Source organism: Aquarana catesbeiana, linkage group LG05 (assembly GCF_042186555.1).
Source record: "Aquarana catesbeiana isolate 2022-GZ linkage group LG05, ASM4218655v1, whole genome shotgun sequence".
Taxonomy (NCBI): Eukaryota; Metazoa; Chordata; class Amphibia; order Anura; family Ranidae; genus Aquarana; species Aquarana catesbeiana.
This window is the reverse complement of record NC_133328.1, coordinates 519,867,302-519,889,172: the sequence shown is the minus strand read 5'-3', so window position 1 is coordinate 519,889,172 and position 21,871 is coordinate 519,867,302. Positions and strand designations below refer to the sequence as shown.

Genomic DNA, 21,871 nt, shown 5'->3' with positions numbered 1-21,871 from the left:
CAATGGATGGAGTCTTACGTGGTGAGCATGCATACAGGCCATGGCGGTTAAATGCATTATTTATTCTCTTTGAAACAATTGTACCTGCTTATTCCAGGTCTTTCTGAAGCTCACCACAAGTGGTTCTTGGACAACTGATTTTTTTCACTCTTCTGACAGAAACCCTGCAAGGAGAACCTGGTTGTGGCTGGTTTATGGTGAAATGATCTTCTCTCCACTTCCGGATTATGGCTCCAACAGTGCTCACTGGAACATTCAGAAGTTTAGAAATACTTCTGTAAATTAATGCCATCAGTATGTTTTGCAACAATAAGGCTGCAAAGGTCTGGAGAGCTTTTTTTTTTTTACCCTATTATGAGAGGTTTCTTGTGTAACACCTTTTTATAGGCCATCAGTTGAGACAAACAGCTGAAATTAATTTGCACTGACAAAGAGCAGGATTGCTAATTACTGATAGCTTTCAGCTGGTGTCTCGGCAATGCCTTTTTGCACCTTTATGTGTCCATCACCTTTCCCCTGCATCATTCCATTTTATTACAGATAATAAAAGGGTTTGTAAACCGTCGTGTTTTTTTTTTTTTGTTTTTTTTTTTATAAAAGTGTGGGGCCCTGATCATCATCTTTTGGGGTCCTCCAGCGGCTCCTCACATTAGTAAACCCCCTGGGAGAAGCACTCTCCCTGGGGGTTGCGGGGGCGCTCCCGAGTCCAGCATTTGCATCTAGACACAGAATGCCGGACTTGGCCCGGCGTCATTGGGTTTGATTGACAGCAGCAGGAGCCAATGACTGCGCCGCTATCAATCTATCCAATCAAGAGCCGAAAACAGCAGGCAGACCGCAGGGGCGATCAGCGTCAGAAGTTTTTTCACTTTAATGCATAGGATGCATTAAGGTGAAAAAACACGAGGATTTACAACCCCTTTAAATTTCCAAACTTATTTGTTTTGATTTCTTTGTATGTATGGATTCATTGCATGGGTTGTTACCGACATGTGGTGAAAATTCCATTTCAATAGCACCTTTAGAAATCTATTTACCTAGAAACATGGTGACGTGTTAAATACTTTTATTTTACCCGCTGTATCTATTGCCATAGCAGTTATATTTTTCTAATGCCATGATACCAGGTTACACGTTCAGTTGACACTGTACAAGAAACACTAACAAAATACCGTTCAACAGAAATCAAAGAACAAACACCAAATTCCTAAAGCGCTCAACCCGAAAGTGAATTGGAAGGTGTATAGGAATAAAACTGACACCCAGAGCAGCCGCCAACCACTGGAAAATGGAACACAGGATACACAAAAACTAAGGCAGCGCTCTTGTAGGAAAAAAGTCAAAAATATCCATATATAAAATTGTATACACCTTGGAGTCAAATTAAAAAACACTATTAAATTGGAGCTCAACTACGTCCATAGGGCTATGAGTAAAAGTGTAGACAGTAGTTGAAAAAGTTGTAACTATGCACTGGAAAAAGAATTTCAAAGGTTAACTGCTCCCGGGAGATTCACCATTCATTGATGGAAAAGTCATCCTGAGGTGTGTAAGCAACGCTCTGGCTCAAATCTGGGAGAAGAGGGTGACAACATGCACCAAAACAAGGAGGGCCCCCATGCAAACTATGTCTTTTCCCTAGAACTCCAAGGACAACCTTTCCCAAAGCTCATCGGTAGGTCTTGGAATCATCATTTCAAGTACTGTAGATCCTCCAATAGTGCCAGACACATTTCCTGGGTCACCCTGGCCACCATACTCACACCCAGGAGGAATTAGTGGCGTAGAAAGGAAAAAGTCTGAAAAACTTTCAAGTGTTCAATAGTATGCACTTTTCCCCACAATGGCAACAAGTGGGCTGGCTGTGTAGCCAAAAGGTACCCTAGATCAGGGGTAGGCAACCTTTGAGAGGGGGAAATCTACCTGAACAAATAAGTTAAGATTACCGGGGTTCGGTGCCCCCCCCCCTTTTTTTTTTCCAAAGAGATTAAACTAGCGAGGCCTAACTAAATAGAAAGGGGAAAAAAAAAAACCCTTAGAAAAAAGTATATTAAAAGCAGAGTTCCATCCAAAAATAGGTAAGTGTTAATAAACTTCACAGTCAGCAACTACAGTATTTGTATCTGCTAGCTTTTAATTTTTTTCCAGGGTGAAGATCCTCTTTACCTACCTACTGAATGGTCATTGTAGGAAAACGGCTGGTCAGGGGGTGCTGTCATTCAACATCACAAGTAAAAACACAGCCAAATTGGAGTAGCTCTGTACCTTGTGATCACTGTGATGGCCAATAACAGCTATCACAAATGTAAACCTTGGCACAATGCAAAGGAAGGAGGAGGATCAGTACATGTATTTATGCAATTGTCACACACAGAATGTTCAGTGCACAGAAGGTTAGATAGATTACTCATAGGCACAACTATAAGTGATCGTAATGGTTTAAGGGCAGGCATGCATGCAATGCTCCTGATCTTTGTAGGTGAACTGCGGTCACAAATGCACATCTTTTGCCAATACTGTGTTATATACAAGTGCCCTGTTGTGGTAAAGTTATATTAAAACCAGTTGCTGACTGCAATACGTACAGTGCCTTGCAAAAGTATTCACCCCCCTTGGCATTTTTCATGTTTTGTTGCCTCACAACCAGGAATTAACATGGATTGTGTGTGGATTTGCATCATTTAATTTACAGAACATGCCAACTTTGATGATTTTTTTTTTTTTTAAATTGTGAAGCAAACAACAGATAGGACAAAATAACAGAAAAAGTCAATGTGCATAACTATTCACCCCCCTAAAGGCAATACTTTGTAGAGCCACCTTTTGCGACCATCACAGCTCCAAGTCGCTTTGGACAAGTCTCTATGTGCTTGCCATATCTTACCACTGGGATTTTTGCCCATTCCTCCTTGCAAAACTGCTCCAGCTCCTTCAAGGTGGATGGTTTGCGCTTGTGAACAGCAATCGTTAAGTCTGACCACAGATTTTCTATTGGATTGAGGTCTGGGCTTTGACTAGGCCATTCCAACACATTTACACGTTTCCCCTTAAACCACTCAAGTGTTGCTTTAGTAGTGTGTTTGGGGTCATTGTCCTGCTGGAAGGTGAACCTCTGTCCTAGCCTCAAATCACACAGAGTGGTACAGGTTTTGCTCAAAATATCCCTGTATTTAGCACCATCCATCTTTCCCTCAACTCTGACCAGTTTCCCAGCCCTGACTGCTGAAAAACATCCCCCACAGCATGATGCTGCCACCACCATGTTTCTCTGTGGGGATGGTGTTCTTTGGGTGATGTGATGGGTTTGCGTCAGACATAGCGTTTTCTTTGATGGCCAAAAAGTTAAATTTTAGTCTCATCAGACCAGAGCACCTTCCTCCATACATTTTGGGAGTCTCCCACATGCCTTTTGGCAAACTCAAAACTTGCCATTTTATTTTTTGCTGAAAGTAATGGCTTTCTTCTGGCCACTCTGCCATAAAGCCCAACTCTATGGAGCGTACAGCTTATTGTCGTCCAATGTACAGATACTCCAGTCTCTGCTGTGGAACTCTGCAGCTCCTCCAAGATTACCTTAGGTCTCTGTGCTGCCTCTCCGATTAATGCCCTCCTTGCCCGGTCCATGAGTTTTGGTGTGCGGCCGTCTCTTGGCAGGTTTGCTGTTGTGCCATGTTCTTTCCATTTGGTTATGAGAGATTTGATGGTGCTCTTAGGGATAATCGAAGTTTTTTTTTATTTATTTATTTATTTTTTTTATAAACCAACCCTGACTTGTACTTCTCAACAACATTGTCCCTTACTTGTTTGGAGAGTTCCTTGGCCTACATGGCATTTTGGTTAGTGGTGCCTCTTGCTTAGGTGTTGCAGCCTCTGGGGCCTTTCAAAACGTGTGTCTATGTAATGACAGATCATGTGACACTTAGATTGCACACAGGTGGACATCATTTCACTAATTATGTGATTTCTGAAGGCAATTGGTTGCACCAGAGCTTTTTATGGGCTTCATAACAAAGGGGGTGAATACATACGCACATGCCAATTATCGTTTTTTTTTTTTCTTATTTCTGAAAAATAGTTTTATGTATATATATATTTTTCTAATTTTACTTCACCAACTTAGACTATTGTGTTCTGGTATGTGTGTGTTTATTATTTATTTATTCCAGGGATAAAGTGATAATTCTCCCACCTCTACAAGACTCTGGTCCGGCCGCACCTAGAGTGTCCAGTTCTGGGCAACAAAGAAGTGCAACAAAGAAGGGCAATAAAGCTAATAAAGGGTCTGGAAGATATTAGTTATGAAGAAAGGTTGCGAGCACTGTACTTATTCTCTCTGGAGAAGAGACGCTTAAGAGGGGGATATGATTTCAATTTACAAATACCATACTGGTGACCCCACACAATAGGGATAAAACGTTTTTGCGGAAGGGAGTTTAACAAGACACGTGGCCACTCATTAAAATTAGAAGAAAAGAGGTACACATCTATACACACACACGCTAAAAGGTTTGCAAGTCATTTACCGGAGTAATGGCTGAAGCCATCAGTTATAACCCCAGTATCCTCCATAAAGGAGGACCTGCCATCCTATTACAAAGGATACTTACATTTAGGGTTGCACCGATACCACTTTAAGACTGAGTACAAGTACCGATACCAATGTTCAAGTACTCGCCGATTCTGATACTTGTTTTTAAAGTCATATTACAATAGCACTAATATGCAACTCTGATGACGCATGGACTGTGTCAGTAGTTTATTTTTTCTTCACAATGCTTTATTTTGGGGGTACAGGGGGTAGTGGACTGAGTATGTGCGTGTTTTAATTAAATTTTTTCAATTTAACCTTTTAAATATTACAATTCATCAGCCCTGTTGGGGGGCTTTGGTGAGATATCAGGGGTCTTAACAGACCCTTGACATCTCACTTTTGAGACAAGGAAAGGGACCGAGGACACAGATTCCCCAGTTCCTTTCTCTGAATGGACAGGTGAGAGGACTGAGGGGGGGGGGGGGAGCAGAGGACTGAGGGGGGGGGGGGGGAGCAGAGGACTGAGGGGGGGGGGGGGAGCAGAGGACTGAGGGGGGGGGGGGAGCAGAGGACTGAGGGGGGGGGGGGAGCAGAGGACTGAGGGGGAGGGGAGCAGAACACTGAGGGGGAGGGGAGCAGAACACTGAGGGGGAGGGGAGCAGAACACTGAGGGGGAGGGGAGCAGAACACTGAGGGGGAGGGGAGCAGAACACTGAGGGGGAGGGGAGCAGAACACTGAGGGGGAGGGGAGCAGAACACGGAGAGGAGGGGGTGATCGGTGAGGCACAGGGGGGGGATTACAAGCACTGATCCCCCTGTATAGATTTCAATAAAGCAGCTGAAAGCCACAGGAGGGAGGAGAAGCGGCTGTCAGCTGCTTTATTGAAAAACTCCCCCCACAGCCACGCAGATCACCCCTGACTGCCCAGGTATCGGGTCACACATCGGAGCATTTACCCGAATACAAGTACTCGGGCAAATGCTCGGTACAACACCATTTACATTCCTTGTAATATGAAAAAAAGCGATAAAGCCCCCCCCCCCCCCATATGCTCACGCGTAGAGGGAGAACACACATACGCAAGTCACGCATGCATATGTAAACTGTGTTCGCACCACATGTGAGGTATCGCTGCGAAAGTTAGAGCAAGAGCAATAATTCTAGCGCTAGACCTGCTCTGTAACTAAGAGGTAACCTGTAAAAACACTTAAAGAATCTTCTATAGAGAAGAAGTTTTTTTTTTTTTTTAATTCATTAAATTATATTTTCGCAATTTTATTCCTTGCGGTCTCTGCAAAAAAAAAAAAAAAAAAAGTAAATAAAAAAAAAAAAAAAAAAAAATATATATGACACTATCACCAAAAGTATTGGAGCGCCTGCCTTTACACTCACATGAATTAATGGTATTCCGGTCTTACTCCGTAGGGTTCAATATTGAGTTGGCCCACCCTTTGCAGCTATAACAGCTTCAACTCTTCTGGGAAGGCTGTCCACAAGGTTGAGGAGTGTGTCTATGGGAATGTTTGATCATTCTTCCAGAAGCGCATTTGTGAGGTCAGGCGCTGATGTAGACCAGAAGGCCTGGGTCGGAGTCCCCGCTTTAATTCATTTGAAAGGTGTTCTATCGGGTTAAGGTCAGGACACTGCAGGCCGGTAAAGGTCTTCCCCCCAAACTCACTCATCCACACTATATTACCAAAAGTATTGGCACCCCTCCAAATCATTTGGTGGGTGGGTGGGTGGTCGTTGTTTTTGAAAGGTTGGGTTTGGTCCCTTAGTTCCAGTGAAGGGAACTCTTAAGGTGTCCGCATACCAAGACATTTTGGACAATTTAATTTCTGTGGGAACAGTTTGGCAATGGCCCCTTCCTGTTCCAACATGACTGCGCACCAGTGCACAAAGCAAGGTACATAAGGACGAGTTTGGGGTGAAGGAACTTGACTGGCCTGCACACAGAGTCCTGACCTCAGCCCAATAGAACACCTTTTGGGGTGAATTAGACTAGAGACTGCGAGCCAGGCCTTTTGGTCCAACATCAGTGCCTGACATCACAAATGCACTTCTGAAAGAATGGTCAAACATTCCCATAGACACACTCCTAAACCTTGTGGACAGCCTTCCCAAAAGAGTTGAAGCGGTTATAGCTGCAAAGCATGGGCCAACCCAGAATTGAACCCTACGGACTAAGACGCCATTGAAGATGTAAAGGCAGGTGTCCAATACTTCTGGCAATATAGTATATATGGTAATATGTGTGTACAATCTTTGGGGGTTAAAGTATTTTTCTAGCACAAAATACTGATTGAAACTTATGAACAAAAAGTGCCAGAAAAGGTTTGGTCTTCAAGTGGTTAAAAAGAAAAAAACAAAAAACAAAAACAAAAAACACAAACAAAAAACACAAACAAAAAACACAAACAAAAAACACAAACAAAAAACACAAACAAAAACACCACCACATATGCCCAACCTCTACATCTGTAAATACTAGGGTCCTGGCTGGTTCAGCATGGTAAATCTCCCGGCAAGTAAGTCTTCATCCTCGACCCCACCCAATTAACACTGGAGCACTGCAGAACAACCAATTGCCACCTTTTAAAGCTTCTCTCTCTGGGCTCTGCTGTACAGGGACTGCAAGAGACTGACACCAAATCAAAATCCAGGTACTTATACTGTCTGTGTTGAAAATGAAAGTACTAATACAGAGCTGCAATAATTTGTGTCCTTTAAAACAATAAACAATGACAAATATGTAACCTAATAAGAACATAAATACTATTGGGGGAGGGGGGGAGTTTTCTAATACTACTACATACAAAAACCAAACGACAAATTTCTAAGCATTAAAAAGCAGTCAAACAAAAACTATTTACTTGTAATTGCAGAAAAAGGCTGCACTGCCATCTATCAGGAACGCAAGAATTGCAGTAATACTGAAAATGAGAAAATATATAATTAAGTGTGCATATGCAAAGATGTATTACAACGCTGAGGGGAGTTGGGAAATAATTTTTCACCTAAAGGTTAAGTACACCTTATGGATTTTAATGCAATATACCTGTTATGTATTGGTTTAGAAATATGAAGACCTCTGTCAAGTTTTTATTGCTATGCCCCTGTTCTCACAAGCACATTCCTGTGCTATTGAGTGCAATACGTTTTCAGCCGAATCATTTCAATGGGCTGAAATCGCACTGCAGAGCCCCACAAGTAGTACATGCACTACTTTAACCTCTTGCTGCCCCATTCACAGTAGATATACTGTGAGCAAGCGGCACAGCCGGGCCAGTTTTTTTTGGCACCCCCTGCTGACCTGTGCTGTGATTGGACATGGCACACAAGTTTGTCAGCAGATTTCAGGGTAAAAAAGCAGACAGATCTGTTGGTAAAAAAAAAAATCAAATTGTAAAATGTGTTGGCGCTAAAAACATACAAAATGAATGTGAAGAATATTAAAGACAAAGCAAATATATAAAGTCCAAAGTGACAATCCCAACACCATAAAAGAAATCTTCTGGTTGGATGTTACTTCAAATAAAAGCTTCACCACAAGTGCTCAGACCCCCTCCAGGTGACGGCTGAGGATAAAAGAGAACAGACTCTGCCAAGGACACACAAAAAGATCTCTTATGGTATAGTAAGTTTGAAAAGAAGCAGCTTGAAGAAGGGGACATACCCCGAAAGCTTGTCCAGAAAAAATCGTATGTTAGTGCAAATAAAAAAAGTATCACGGACAGTACTCAATTTTCTATGACACTTCCTGGAAACCCTTGCACTGGTCTGTGGTAGTGCATAGCTTCCGTGCAGGTGGGTGTGAGGGGGTTACATCAGTAGTATTCAGGTGAGGAGCTATCATTTGTACATGTCTCTGGCTACTGATACACCCAGACTGATGGCCAAATGTGGCATACAAACAGCTTCCAGTCTTGGGTACTTCTTGGACATAGCAAAAAACAAATGAGTACAACGAGAAATAAAAAAAAAAAGCACAGGCTGTGAGCACAGTATAAATAAATACAGGCCATGAAGGTTGCCTGAGATATTTAACATTTTTACTTTAATGCAATGGGACTCTATCTTCCAAGGACCACTAAGCAGTAATCAAGATGTTTATACCAAGTGATCCTTATTTCAACATGCACATTCCATTTGCTGACAGCTATGACTTGCTTTTCAAAACACTTTTAAACCATTCATGTGACACTGATTTCCAGCAGTAATGACCTTTAAAAGGGTTGTGCAATTGAAGCACAATTAAATGTTACATATTATGCAGATGCCTAGTTGACTTGAAAATAATAATTTTCCAAAATTTGGTGTTATTGATTTCCATTTCTTTAAGCAGATGCAGCAGCAGCAGTTAGCATCAACAAAAATGATTAAACCTACTTGTACAATAATTGGTTAAACATCTACCCTACTTTGCTTTCAGGTCCATTTTACACAGTAAAAAGCTTGTCTGACGCTACATGTAGTGTTCACTGAACCCCTGTGGAGGAGAACAAGTGCAATGTTGTCCAGCTCCTGTCATCAAATTGGTCCTGGTCACTTGCCTCTCAGGCTATGGCCACCTATGTACCCGTCTATATTGCAGCTAGACAATTCAATAAACCCTACTAGTGTTATCAAACCACCTCTTTTCACAAAGTGCTTAAGTTATCTGAATGCAAAGGGGCGTGTGCGCTCATATACAGGTGCATCTCAAAAAAATTTAGATCATTCAAAAGTGAATTTCAGTAATTCAATTCCTAATGTGAAACTCATTTTATACACAGTTGTGCTCATAAGTTTACATGTCGAAATACAACAGGGAGAGTAGACATGCAGATACAGTTGTGCTCATAAGTTTACATACCCTGGCAGAATTTATGATTTCTTGCCCATTTTTCAAAGAATATGAAAGAGAACACAAATTTTTTCACTCATGGTTAGTGTTTGGCTGAAGCCATTTATTATTATCAAATGAACTGTGTTAACTCTTTTTAAATCCTAATCACCACAGAAGCTACCCAAATGACCCTGACTAAAAAAAGTTTACATACCCCAGTTCTTAATACCGCGTTTTGTCCCCTTTAACATCAATGACAGCTTGAAGTCTTTTGTGGTATTTGTGGATGAGGCTCTTTATCTTCTCAGATGGTAAAGCTGCCCATGCCTCTTGGCAAAAAGCCTCCAGTTCCTGTAAATTCTTGGGCTGTCTTGCATGAACTGCACATTTGAGATCTCCCCAGAGTGGCTCAATGATATTGAGGTCTGGAGAGTGAGATGGCCACTCTAAGTACCTTTACTTTATTCCGCTGTAGCCAATAACAGGTCGACTTGGCTTTGTGTTTTGGATCATTGTCATGTTGGAATGTCCAAGTACATCCCATGCGCAGTTTACTGGCTGACAATTGCAAATGTTCGAGTATATTTTTGATAACATACCGCATTCACCTTGCCATCATTTTTGACCAAACTTCCCGTGCCTTTGTAGCTCACACATCCCCAAAACATCAGCAATCCACCTCCGTGTTTTACAGTAGGAATGGTGTACCTTTCATCATAAGCCTTGTTGACTCCTCTCCAAATGTTGCGTTTATGGTTGTGGCCAAAAAGCTCAATTTTGGTCTCATCACTCCAAATGACTTTGTGCCAGAAGGTTTGAGGCTTGTCTCTGTTGTTTGGTCTATTGTAAGCGGAATACTTTCTGGCAAGTGCCTCCTTATTTTGCATCTTGAAACAGCCACACTACATGTTTTCAGAACGTTATTTGTGGGGTTTTTTGCATCCCAAACAATTTTCCTGGCAGTTGTGGCTGAAATTTTAGTTGGTCTACCTGACCATGGTTTGGTTTCAACAGAACCCCTCATTTTCCACTTCTTGATTAGAGTTTGAACACTGCTGATTTGCATTCTCTATTGCTTAGATGATATCTTTATTTTTATATCCCTTTCCTGTTTTATACAGTTCAACTACCTTTTGCCGCAGATCCTTTGACAATTCTTTTGCTTTCCCCATGATTCAGAAACATCAGTGCAGCACTGGATGAAGGATGCAAGGGTCTGTCAGGAGTCTAGAAACTCATTGAACTTTTTTATATACACACATACACACTAATTACAAGCAAACAGATCACAGGTGAGGATGGTTACCTTTAATCGCCATTCAAACCCCTTTGTGTCAACTTGTGCACATGTTATCAGGCCAAAATCACCAGGGTATGTAAACTTTTGATCGGGGTCATTTGGTTAGTTTCTGTTGTGATTAGGATTTAAAGAGTAAACACAGTTGATTGATAATAAATGGCTTCAGCCAAACACTAAACACGGGTGAAAAATGTTTGTGTCATTCATATTCCCTGAAAAATGGGCAAGAAGAGTGATTTCAAGCATTTCTTAATTTTGACAATTATGGCTTACAGCTAGTGAAATATTTTAATGTACAGTATGCACTCAATACTTTGTTGGGGCTCTTTTTGCAAGAATTACTGCATCAATTTGGCGTGGCATGGAGGCGATCAGCCTGTGGCACTGCTGAGGTGTTATGGAAGCCCAGTTTGCTTTGATAGCGGACTTCAGCTTGTCTGCATTGTTGGGTCCGATGTCTAATCTTCCTCTTGACAATACCCCACAGATTCTTTATGGGGTTTAGGTCAGGTGAGTCTGCTGGCCAGTCAAGCACAGTGATACCATGATCATTAAACCAGGTATTGGTACTTTTGGAAGTGTGGGCAGAAGTCCTGCTGGAAAATGAAATCAGCAGCTCCATTAAGCTGATCAGCAGACGGAAGCATGAAGAAGTGCTCTAGAATTTCCTGGTAGAGGGATGCGCTGACTTTGAACTTGATAAAACACCGTGGACCAACACCAGCAGATGACATAGCTCCCCAAATCACTGACTGTGGAAACTTCACACTGGACCTCATGCAACTAGGATTCTGTGCCTCTCTACTCTTCCTCCAGACTCTGGGACCTTGATTTCCAAATGCAAAATTTACTTTCATGCAAAAAGAGGACTTTGGACCACTGAGTAAACAGTCAAGTCATTTTTCTTCTTAGCCCAGGTAAGACGCTTCTAAAAGTGACAGTTGTAGCCCATATCCTGGATGTGTCTGTGTGTGTGGTGGCTCTTGAAGCACTGACATCAGCCGTAGTCCATGCCTTGTGAATCTCCCCCAAATTCTTTAATGGCCTCTTCGTCACAATCCTCTTAAGGCTGCAGTTATCCCTGTTGCTTGTGCACTTTTTTTCTACCACACTTTTTCCTTCCACTCAACTTTCCATTAAGATGCTTGGATACAGCACTCTGAACAGCCAGCTTCTTTTAGCAATGGCCTTTTGTGACTTACCTTCCCCACCCTTGTGGAGGGTGTCAATGACTGTCTTCTGGACAACTGTCAAGTCAGCAGTCTTCCCCATAATTGTGTAAACTACTGAACCAGACAGACCATTTAAAGGCTTAGGAAACCTTTACAGATGTTTTGAGTTGATTAGCCGATTCGAGTGCGACACCATGAGTCTACAATATTGAACTTTCACTATATTCAAATTTTCTGAGCTCCTGAATTTTGGGTTTTCCCTACCTGTAAGTCAGAATCAAAATTAAGAGAAAGAAATGCTTGAAATAGATCACTGTGTATAATGAATCTATAGGAGTTTCACTTTTTGAATTTAATTACTGAAATAAATTAACTTTTGGGTGATCTTCACCAAGCAAGTTGCGTTAAACTGTGGCTATGGCAAAATATAACAGGCCCTCGGTTTCTTACTAAAATGTACTTGAAGCAAGGTATTTCTCATGCTCAGTTGGTGTGCAACAACAGAAACTTCCAGGTACTTTCTGAGTGAGCACCCAGACACACCCAGTGTGCTTCACTATGTAAGGATCTATGACCTCCATTGGTCAAGCTGGTGTCCTCTCTCCTTCCCAAAGCATACCAATGGTCCCCCATCATGACAGATGGCCTCACTTACCAACGGGGAGGTAGGGCAAGCCTCTCAAAAACAGAGGAGCGATGAAGTTTAAATATCAGAGCAACACAGTTTTAAATGTGTCCGGATGCTCAATAAGGCCTGATTCACACCTATGCAGGTTGCAGTTTGCAAATTGCAGGTGCATTTTGCGTTTTTCAATACATGCTTTTCATCCATTGAAGTCCATGGAACCAAAAACAAGTCCCAGGCCCTTTCCATAAAAGGCACAGATGTAAACTACATCCGTAGGAAACCACGTTAAATGGACTGTAGCGTTTCTGCAAAACTGAAAACGTGCAAAAAAAAAAAAAAAAAATGCATGATGATGTGCCTGCTATTTACACGTCTATGGAGTGTTAAAATCTCAGAACTTAGCGCATATTTACTTTAATACAACTTTCAACATATCTTTGTTCATATTCATTAATGTAAAAAAAAAAGCTTTTCAAATAGGTGCTTATTCCACTAACAAGCCGAAGTTGCCTAAACTCTCAGGTTAATATTCCAGTACACTATGCTTAAGGTTGTCATGGCAAACAGAAATTGCGCCCTGGCTTTTGTCAGCCCACTCACTGGGATTACACAGCTCCCGTCCACCGTGCCACGCCACTGGTTAATCGGCCTGCCAGGCTGGAATAGATGGCCGGCGATTGCCTGAGGGTTGACTAGGCCTGGCGCTCACTTCTGCCTGGGTGTCAGTGGTGAAAAGTATAGCAGGGGAATAGAGCAGGCCTGAGGGGCCCTGGGGGGCTGGAGTAGGTGGCAGATGGTTGGGCAGGGGTTTCCTATCTATGATGGAGCAATACATACCTGTGTGCTGCCAATGCTACAGGGATACCTTGTGGGGGCAGGGGATGCTGGGGGGGAAGACTACAAGTCCCAGCATGTGCTGTACCTCACTTTTGATTTTAAAATGTACTAAGACCTTATGGATCCTAAGAAGGTTAATATGCAAAAAAGTTGAGAGGCATAACTGCGCCTGTAAATATATACATCAGGGCTACATAAGAGAAGGGGTTTTATCAGGCTATATATTGATTTTAAAAGGATAAAGTTCACTTAAAATTTTATTTATATATAAAAATACGAGAATGAAAATATATATATATACACATACACATATATACACACACACACACACACACACACACTATATATAGATAGATATCTTTTTTTATCGGCGTATAACACGCACCCCAATTTAAGAGGGAAATTTCAGAAGAAATTTTTTTTTTTTTTTTAAATAAACCACTTTGAAGCAAAATAATGGTCAGTGAGAATCAATGCAGTCTGATTAGTGCCCATCTGCCCCCATCAATGCAGCTCACCATCTCTCATAGGAAATCGCTGAGCCCTCATCTGTTTAGTCGGCTCTCACATTCACAGTCCCACATATAATTTATATATATATATATATATATATATATATATATATATATATATATATATATATATATATATATATATATATATATATATATATATATATATATATATATATATATATATATATACATACATATACACACACACACATACATACATATACACACACACACATACATAGATAGAGAGATAGATAGCATGTTACAGGAGCCTGTAAAGCATTGCACCAGCGATCAGCTGATCATGGCTGGTGCCATGCAGGTCTCCTGCAGATCTGTCAGTGTTGTACCTTGAACGAGGAAGCTGATACATTCTGACAGCAAGATTCGAATTACCACAGAGCTCACAGTGCTGTGGTAGTTCATTAAAAACTACAAGCCAACAACCGCAAAGGCTGCCACACCTTGTAGTTTTCCATTCAGAGGACGGAATGAGTCGCGCGGCTGTGTAGGCGGAGCCCCATGCGGCCATTTTTTTAAAATTCTGGCAGCAGACACGGGGAGAAGGTCCCCGGTCTGCTTTCACTGCGGGGCATGAGGGCCAGTGCATTTATGACATGTTACACATGTTAATATGGGTGTAACATGTTATGAAAGGTGAACTTCTGCTTTAATGATTTAAATGGCAGAGTTTACTACCCCTTTAACATACTCAAATTCACTGCCAAGTCATTACTTTTTCAGTATTGTAGTATCACAAGAAAAAAAAAAAAAAAAAAAAAAAAAAAGTGTTGTAACAAGAGAAACAAACAATAGTGTAAAGCATACTTCAGTAAAGCAAGAAAAAAAAAAAAGTGAGATCTTTTCCATAAATGAACTGTGTACAGAATGCCCCCAAGGAGTTTGAACCTACTTGCTCATTTACCAAAAAAAAAAAAAAAAAAAAAAAAAAAAAAAAAAAAATTTAGACTGCAGACTGAAAATGAAAAGGTCAAATAGTTTAGAAAATGTCATGTGCAGCAACTAATATGTTTAGCATTTTTTTTTTTTTTTTTTTTAATGACAGTGACTTTTTTTTGTATCTTACCAATTGTCAGGTCATGGACAGGCTGGAACCTCTTGTCTGTGAACTGTAATAGTAGACAAGATTTACCAACACCTAAAAAGAAAAGAAAAAGAAAAAAGGACGTAAATATTTTCTTTAGGCTAGTTACATTACACATACACCAATAAATACAATCTTTGCAAGTACTGAGAATCATCAGTCGTGACTGGAGTCAAACAACTTCTACAATGTGTGTGTCATATCCATCCTTTAGACTGGTCCAAGGTGAGTTTGCTATGAGGCCAAGATGCCCCAACAGCTGTTATTATCGGAAAGAAATTTGACCAACTTAAAAGCAAAACTTTATCCATAACAACTGGATAAGAAATTATGTTCTTTAGAAAGGAACATACATTCCACATTAAGCCCTCATGCACACAGGCTGTTAAAAAAACGTTATGAAAACGCCAGTATCTTTGCAGTGATTTTTTTTTAACTTTTTTCAGCTTTTTTCAGCGTTTTTTCCGCGTTAGCGTTTTTGAGCGTTTTTCCGCGTTAGCGTTTTTGAGCGTTTTTCCGCGTTAGCGTTTTTGAGCGTTTTTTTTTTTTCAAATTTTTTTTTTTTTTTTTTTTTCAATGGATCAAAAACGCTAAAAAAACGTTGGTGAATTACGTTTTTGAGCGTTTTTCAGCGTTAGAGCGTTTTTTACAGCTGAAAAACGTCTCTCAGAACCCACTGGTCCTGGGTTTTTTTTACAGCTTAAAAACGCCTATGCCACTTGCAGCTCAAAAATGCCTAGGTGGGCATGAAGCCATAGACTAACATAGACAGGCCTTTTTAAGCTGCAAAAAAAGCTCAAAAAAGCAGCTGTAAAAACGTCCGTGTGCATGAGGACTAATAGTTATGCCACCAAAATCAGTGTGTGCTGTAAATTTCCTCCAGCATTGCTCTTGTTTTCTTGTTGGAGGCTGTCATTTTGCTGAAGCCCTGAACAGTAATAAATCATAAAGTGGAAATAAACCAATCGATTTAACAGTTTCAAAAACCGCTTGCATTCCTGGAATGCCGGGATTGCCAACCGTCACATTTGCTTGTGTCCTCAACCAAACTGGCAAACCATCAAATGACTGGTGTCATAACTGATCACATGAGCAGTACCAAAGCAGTTGCAGATCAAACAGAAGCAGCTTCCATGGCTGTAAAGGATAGGAGGGTTTAATTGTGCTTTAACCACTTCAGCCCCGGAAGGATTTACCCCCTTTCTGACCAGAGCACTTTTTGTGATTCGGCACTGCGTCGCTTTAACTGACAATTGCGCGGTTGTGCGACGCGGCTCCGAAACAAAATTGACATCCTTTTTTCCCACAAATAGAGCTTTCTTTTGGTGGTATTTGATCATCTCTGCGATTTTTATTTTTGCGCCATAAACAAAATAAGAGCGACAATTTTGAAATAAAGCATTATTTTTTACATTTTGCTAGAATAATTATCCCCAAAAAATATATAAAAAAACATGTTTTTCCCCAGTTTAGGCCGATCCGTATTCTTCTACATATTTTTGGTAAAAAAAATAAATAAATTCGCAATAAGCGTTTATTGATTTGTTTGCGCAAAAGTTACAGCGTTTACAAAATAGGGGATAGTTTTATGTCATTTTTATTAATAATTTTTTTTTTTTTTTTACTAGTAATGGCAGCGATCAGCGATTTTTATTGTGACTGCGACGTTATGGCGGACATGTCGGACATTTTTGACATATTTTTAGGACCATTGTCATTTATACAGCAATCGGTGCTATAAAAATGCATTGATTCCTGTATGACACTGGCAGTGAAGGGGTTAACCACTAGGGGGCGGGGAGGGGTTAAGTGTGTCCTATGGGAGTGATTTCTAACTGTCATGGGGATGGGCTGGTGTGTGACGTCACTGATCTCTGATCCGATGACAGGGAGCAGAGATCCAGTGACACTTGTCACTAGGCAGAATGGGGAGATGCTGTTTACAACGGCATCTCCCCATTCGTCCTCTCCGTGAGGCGATCGCGGGTATGCCCGCGGCGATCGAGTCCGCGGGACCCGCGACCCACTCCCACTCCACTCTCTCCAAAATAAAACAAAAAGCTCTGTCTTTAGTTATACTTTAATGAGGGCAATTTTAAAAATTTGCTCACGTGAGTTTACTGTAATCGGCATTATGAGCTAATCAAGGAGAGTTCCTGTACATAAAAGCAAAATATACAACACTAATCAAAATTTACTGTTTAAAATTAGATTAAAGGCTAAGTTTACCTTTTTTTTTTTTTTTTTTTTTTTTTTTTAAATTCCAGCTCCAATATGCACCAATATAGCATTCATGAACTTTTTTTGCAAAAATATCAAAGCTTTCCATAAAACTTACAGACATGTACCTTACTGTCCTACATCAATGATTCCAAACGTTATCTATTGCTTCTGTCTTAGGTACTTACAGACTGTAGGTCATGACACAGGAAGGAGTGGACCAACTGACCTCATTAGTACACACCCTGCATCATTCACCCTCCCATTCCCAGGTGCACGTTTTTTTTAAATGAAATGCAATCAGTGATCACCCTTCTCACTAAATACACGATCTGATTGCATAGTGTATGGCCATCTTTATACAAGTACATAGGAGGGAGTGGACAGAAACACTCTGCCAAGCCCCATTCACATCTCTGCATAGCGGGAACATATACGGTTTTTTTGGGGAGTGGGAGGTGTTTTGGAGCATTACCACTCATCACACATAGGGTAGCCCATCCACCTGAATGTGCTGCTCTACACGCAGCAATCGCCCCAAAGAAGCTTCAGAACTTTTTTTTTTTTTTTTTTTTTTTAAGACCGGAGCTTGGTGTTTTTTACTGCGATTTTTGGTGCGACGTGGCTCCTACCCCTTTCGCCTTGAAAAGCCAGATCAGCTAGGGCTTTTTTTTTTTTTTTTTTTTTTTAGGAAGCCTGGTCCGCAGTCCAACACTTCAGCCACAATACCCGCCAAAGCACTACCGCTGAAACAGACAGCTTACAAAGCAAGGTAGCTGCATCCAAAGAGGCATCTCAGACAAATTGCAGCCCCTGGACCAGCTGGTCTGCCAATTCAGCGAAGGTAGGAGGAAACTGATCACCCTCCAGGTCATGGCGCAACAGCTTCACCCACTGTGTCAGCGTTTGAAACACCAAGGCAATGGCCAGGACCGGCTGAAGCGATGAACATAGTGCGCCTCAGAGACTCTGCCTTCCTGTCAGCCGGATCTTTAAAAGCCAGAGAATCTTCAACCGGAATCATGGTGGCTTTGTTCAATCGAGAGACCGGAGGATCCACCACAGGTGGAGTCGTCCACTTCTTGAGAAGACGCTCTTCAAAAGGATAAAACGCACAGCAAAGCACTTTGGGACCGCAAAGGGAAGTTTTGGACGCTCCCATTCCTTATAGACAAACTTGTCAAAAAAGGGATAGGGATAAGGGAACACTTTTGCCGCGCGAGACGGCTTGTGAGTACCAAAAGGAACCCACACCTCCACCCTCCATTTTTAAAGTTTCCCGCACAGATGCAATCAGAGCGTCCACCAGGGCAGAGAAATCATCCTTACTGTCAGAAAAAATCTAGGAGTACGGTCACAGACCCCGCAGGGTGGGCCCAACCATGGCAGCCGAATCAGATTTAGGATCTGACGAGACAGATGAAGCAGGGGAAGGCGGGGGACACTTTTTGCTAGTCCGCTGCCCAAAAGCCACCTCCACCCAGGACCCAAAGGACTCCAGGGCCGCCGTCAGTGCGTCAACGGATGACTGGGACCAAGAGGGACCTGCAGCCTCTGATAGGGGGTCAGGTGGGGAAACATGCGCCATAGGGGAAGAAGAGACCTCCCCCCCACACCAAGAGTGACCACTGCAAAGGGACACCCCCCCCCGCCAGTAGCGGTACCAGAACACCTCGCAGCAGAGCGGAAGGGACCCCACCAGCGTAGCGCTTGCTGCCTCGCGTGTAGACCTGCACACACGTGGCGTCCGAGGAAGAGGTAACACAGAAGTCAGCACCGGGTTAAAGGAAGGAGCCTCCGCCTGCTAAAAACGCCGCCTGAGTACAAAAAACATTAAATCTTGGCCACAAGAAGTCAGCAAGCACTAGGGGGAAAAGACGCCGGCTGCGGCAAAATGGCCGTGCTACACGAGGCTGACACAGACCCCAGGAGAGCGAGAGAGAGTGTGAGAGGAGATCCAGGCACCGGTAAGCACTGCACCTCGCGGTGCGCACCCCCTGCCCACCAGTACTCAACCCCATCCCCCAGGATACATCATGGTACCAAACTACCCCATATAGAGGAGGGAGGGGGAAATGGGGGCTACCAGGGACCATCCAACCCAGGAAGAGACGGTGCAAAACAAAAAAATAAAAATTTGCCAGGACTCGAGATCCCAGCAGGGAACTAGGTCCTTACTCCTGACTAGGCAGAAAAAAAACTGAAGGCCTTTAACAGAGAGGGGGGGTGTATATCACCTAGGACTGCCCATGGGCGTAGCCAAGTCTTTTTTCTGCCTAGTGTCCTACTCCTGTAGGGGTCAATAAAACCCTATGGTTCTGAATAAGTGCTGTCTCTGTTAATGAACGAATGAGAAAAGTACATGAATGCTGTATTGGTGCATAGGGGAGCAGGAATTTAGGAAAAAAAAAAAAGAAGGGTGAACTTAGCCTTTAACCGCTTGCTGACCAGCCGCCATCATTATACTGCGGCGGGTCAGCACGATCCCGCCAACCATCATAGCTGTACATTGGTTCCTTTAAGCGGAATAGCAGGCACACGCACGCTGCACTGTGAGGGTGCCGATGTGCGTGGCCATGATGTCCGGCGGGCACGAGAGCCAGAACAGGGAAGTGTGTGTGTGTGTGTGTGTGTGTGTGTGTGTGTGTGTGTGTGTGTGTGTGTGTGTGTACACACACAAATCCCTGTTCTGTGAGGAAAGACAGATCGTAAGTTCCTACTGGCTAGCAGCAACGATCTGTCATTTCCTCCAGTCACTCCCATCCCCCTACAGTTAGAATGAATACACACACACACAAGGGAACACAGTTAACCCCTTCCCTGCCAGTGACATTTACACAGTAATCAGTGCATTTTATATAGCAATGATCGCTGTGTAATCGTCAATGGTCCCAAAAATGTGTAAAGTATCCGATCTGTCCTCCATAATGTCGCAGTCCCGATAAAAAAACAAAAAACAAAAAAAAAAAAAACAAAATAAATAAAAATGCCATAAATCTTTCCCCTATTGTGTAGATGCTATAACTTTTGCGCAAACCAATCAATATACGCTTATTGCGATTTTTATTACCAAAAATATGTAGAAGAGTACATGGCGGCTTAAACTGAGGAAAAAATTAGCTTTTTAAAAAAATAATAGGGGATATTTAAGAAAAAAGTACAAAATATTGTTTTTTCCCAAAATTGTCGCGCTCTTTTGTTTATAGCGCAAAAAATAAAAACCACAGAGATGATCAAATACCAAAGAAAGCTCTACTTGTGGGGGGAAAAAAAAAAAGACGTTAATTTTGTTTGGGTACAGCGTCGCACGACTGCACAATTGTCAATTAAAGTGATGCAGTGCCGTATCACAAAAAATTGCCTGGTCATTGAGCAGCCAAATCTTCCATGGAGCAGCTAGCAGATGTGTATTGCAACCAATTAGCTTCTTTCATTTTCAAAGCTTAACTGAACAAGCCGAGGATAGAAGCGAATTTTAGATTCTGTCTGTTCCAACTAATTTATGAATAAAGGCTGTAAACACGATTTGAAATTATATATATTATGGCCCACCTGTGACAGACTAGGTCAGCTGAGTCATGGCAATTTCACCAGAGGATTGGGTATGACATTGGAGAAATTTGGATTAAGCCCTTGGAGTAAAGGGGTGACCTCAAAAAAATTTAGATCATTTTATTCTACACAATATATAAATAATAATAAATTTAATTGGTTGAAGTGTTTGTCCAGGAAGTAGCCAAAATTTTGCCATAAAGTTTTCTCTCTAAAAACATGCCCCTACATTTTTATTTTTGGTTCCTGTAAGAAACTGAGTACATTGGGGCATTGTGCATAATAAGGGCTGTGAGGACGTGGAGTAACAGACGTTGTGAGTACAGAGGTAATTGGCAAGCAGGAGCATTGGAAGCAGATGCTGGAGGCTGTGTGAGCGGGAGCAAAGGGAGAGGATGCCAAGGTCCATGAGACAGAGAAAGGTGGAGTGAATGCCACAGGCACTGTAGTCAGTGAGCTGAAACAGGGAGGAAGGATCAGTGAGTGAGAACAGGGAGAAGACGCTGGGGGGTCGTCTGATCAAGGGGCAGGAGGAGAGGACGACGGGTGCCGTGTGATAAGGAAGCGGGAGATGCCAAACAGGTAGGGAACACCTAGTGCTCAAAATAAAATCAGAGTCAGGGAGGAAGATTAACATGAATTTGTGTAAAATATAAATGTAATATTTCCTGGATTATCCCCATTACAATAGCAGGTACCATGTGAAATAGGAATGGTGTTGTGACTCGGTGCACATCATGTGCCATGTATGCATTCCTTGAACAACCATATGAGGGTGAATACTGCAGTGCAAAATGTAAGCAAGTGGTTTCCTTGGAAACCCAGATCCTGCATCTAAGAAAGCAGCTGGTGAACACGGAAGCATTGTCAACCTGAAAGGGAATTTGGACCCATATTGGACCCAATACCCATCATCAGGTGCTGGCAGGGGACAGTATAGAGGTGAGGGGAGACAGAGGTGCAGGCACCAGAGCAGGGTATTTGGGCGACAGACTGGGTAGGAAAAGCGTTAGAGATGCCAGTCCTAAGCTGATACATCTCAATAAATATGCCAAGTTGTATGATGTTGCGGATGTCAGTACAGGAGTTTAATTGCTGAAGCAGAGCGACTCCCATAGCTGCTAGGGGGAACAACGCCTTCAGTGAAGATGGAGACAAGTTTAAAGGAAAGGACAGGCAGAT

General features: G+C 42.1%; 1 protein-coding gene across 1 annotated transcript in view; it reads right to left on the bottom strand.

Moving 5' to 3' along the window:
• RAB2A (RAB2A, member RAS oncogene family) overlaps positions 1-21,871 on the bottom strand; it is a 159,597-nt gene that overhangs the window by 119,260 nt on the left and 18,466 nt on the right. Inside the window, exon 2 of the mRNA XM_073631682.1 lies at positions 14,900-14,971. Coding sequence (XP_073487783.1) covers positions 14,900-14,971 — 72 coding nt within the window. The remainder of the gene's footprint in view (positions 1-14,899; positions 14,972-21,871) is intronic.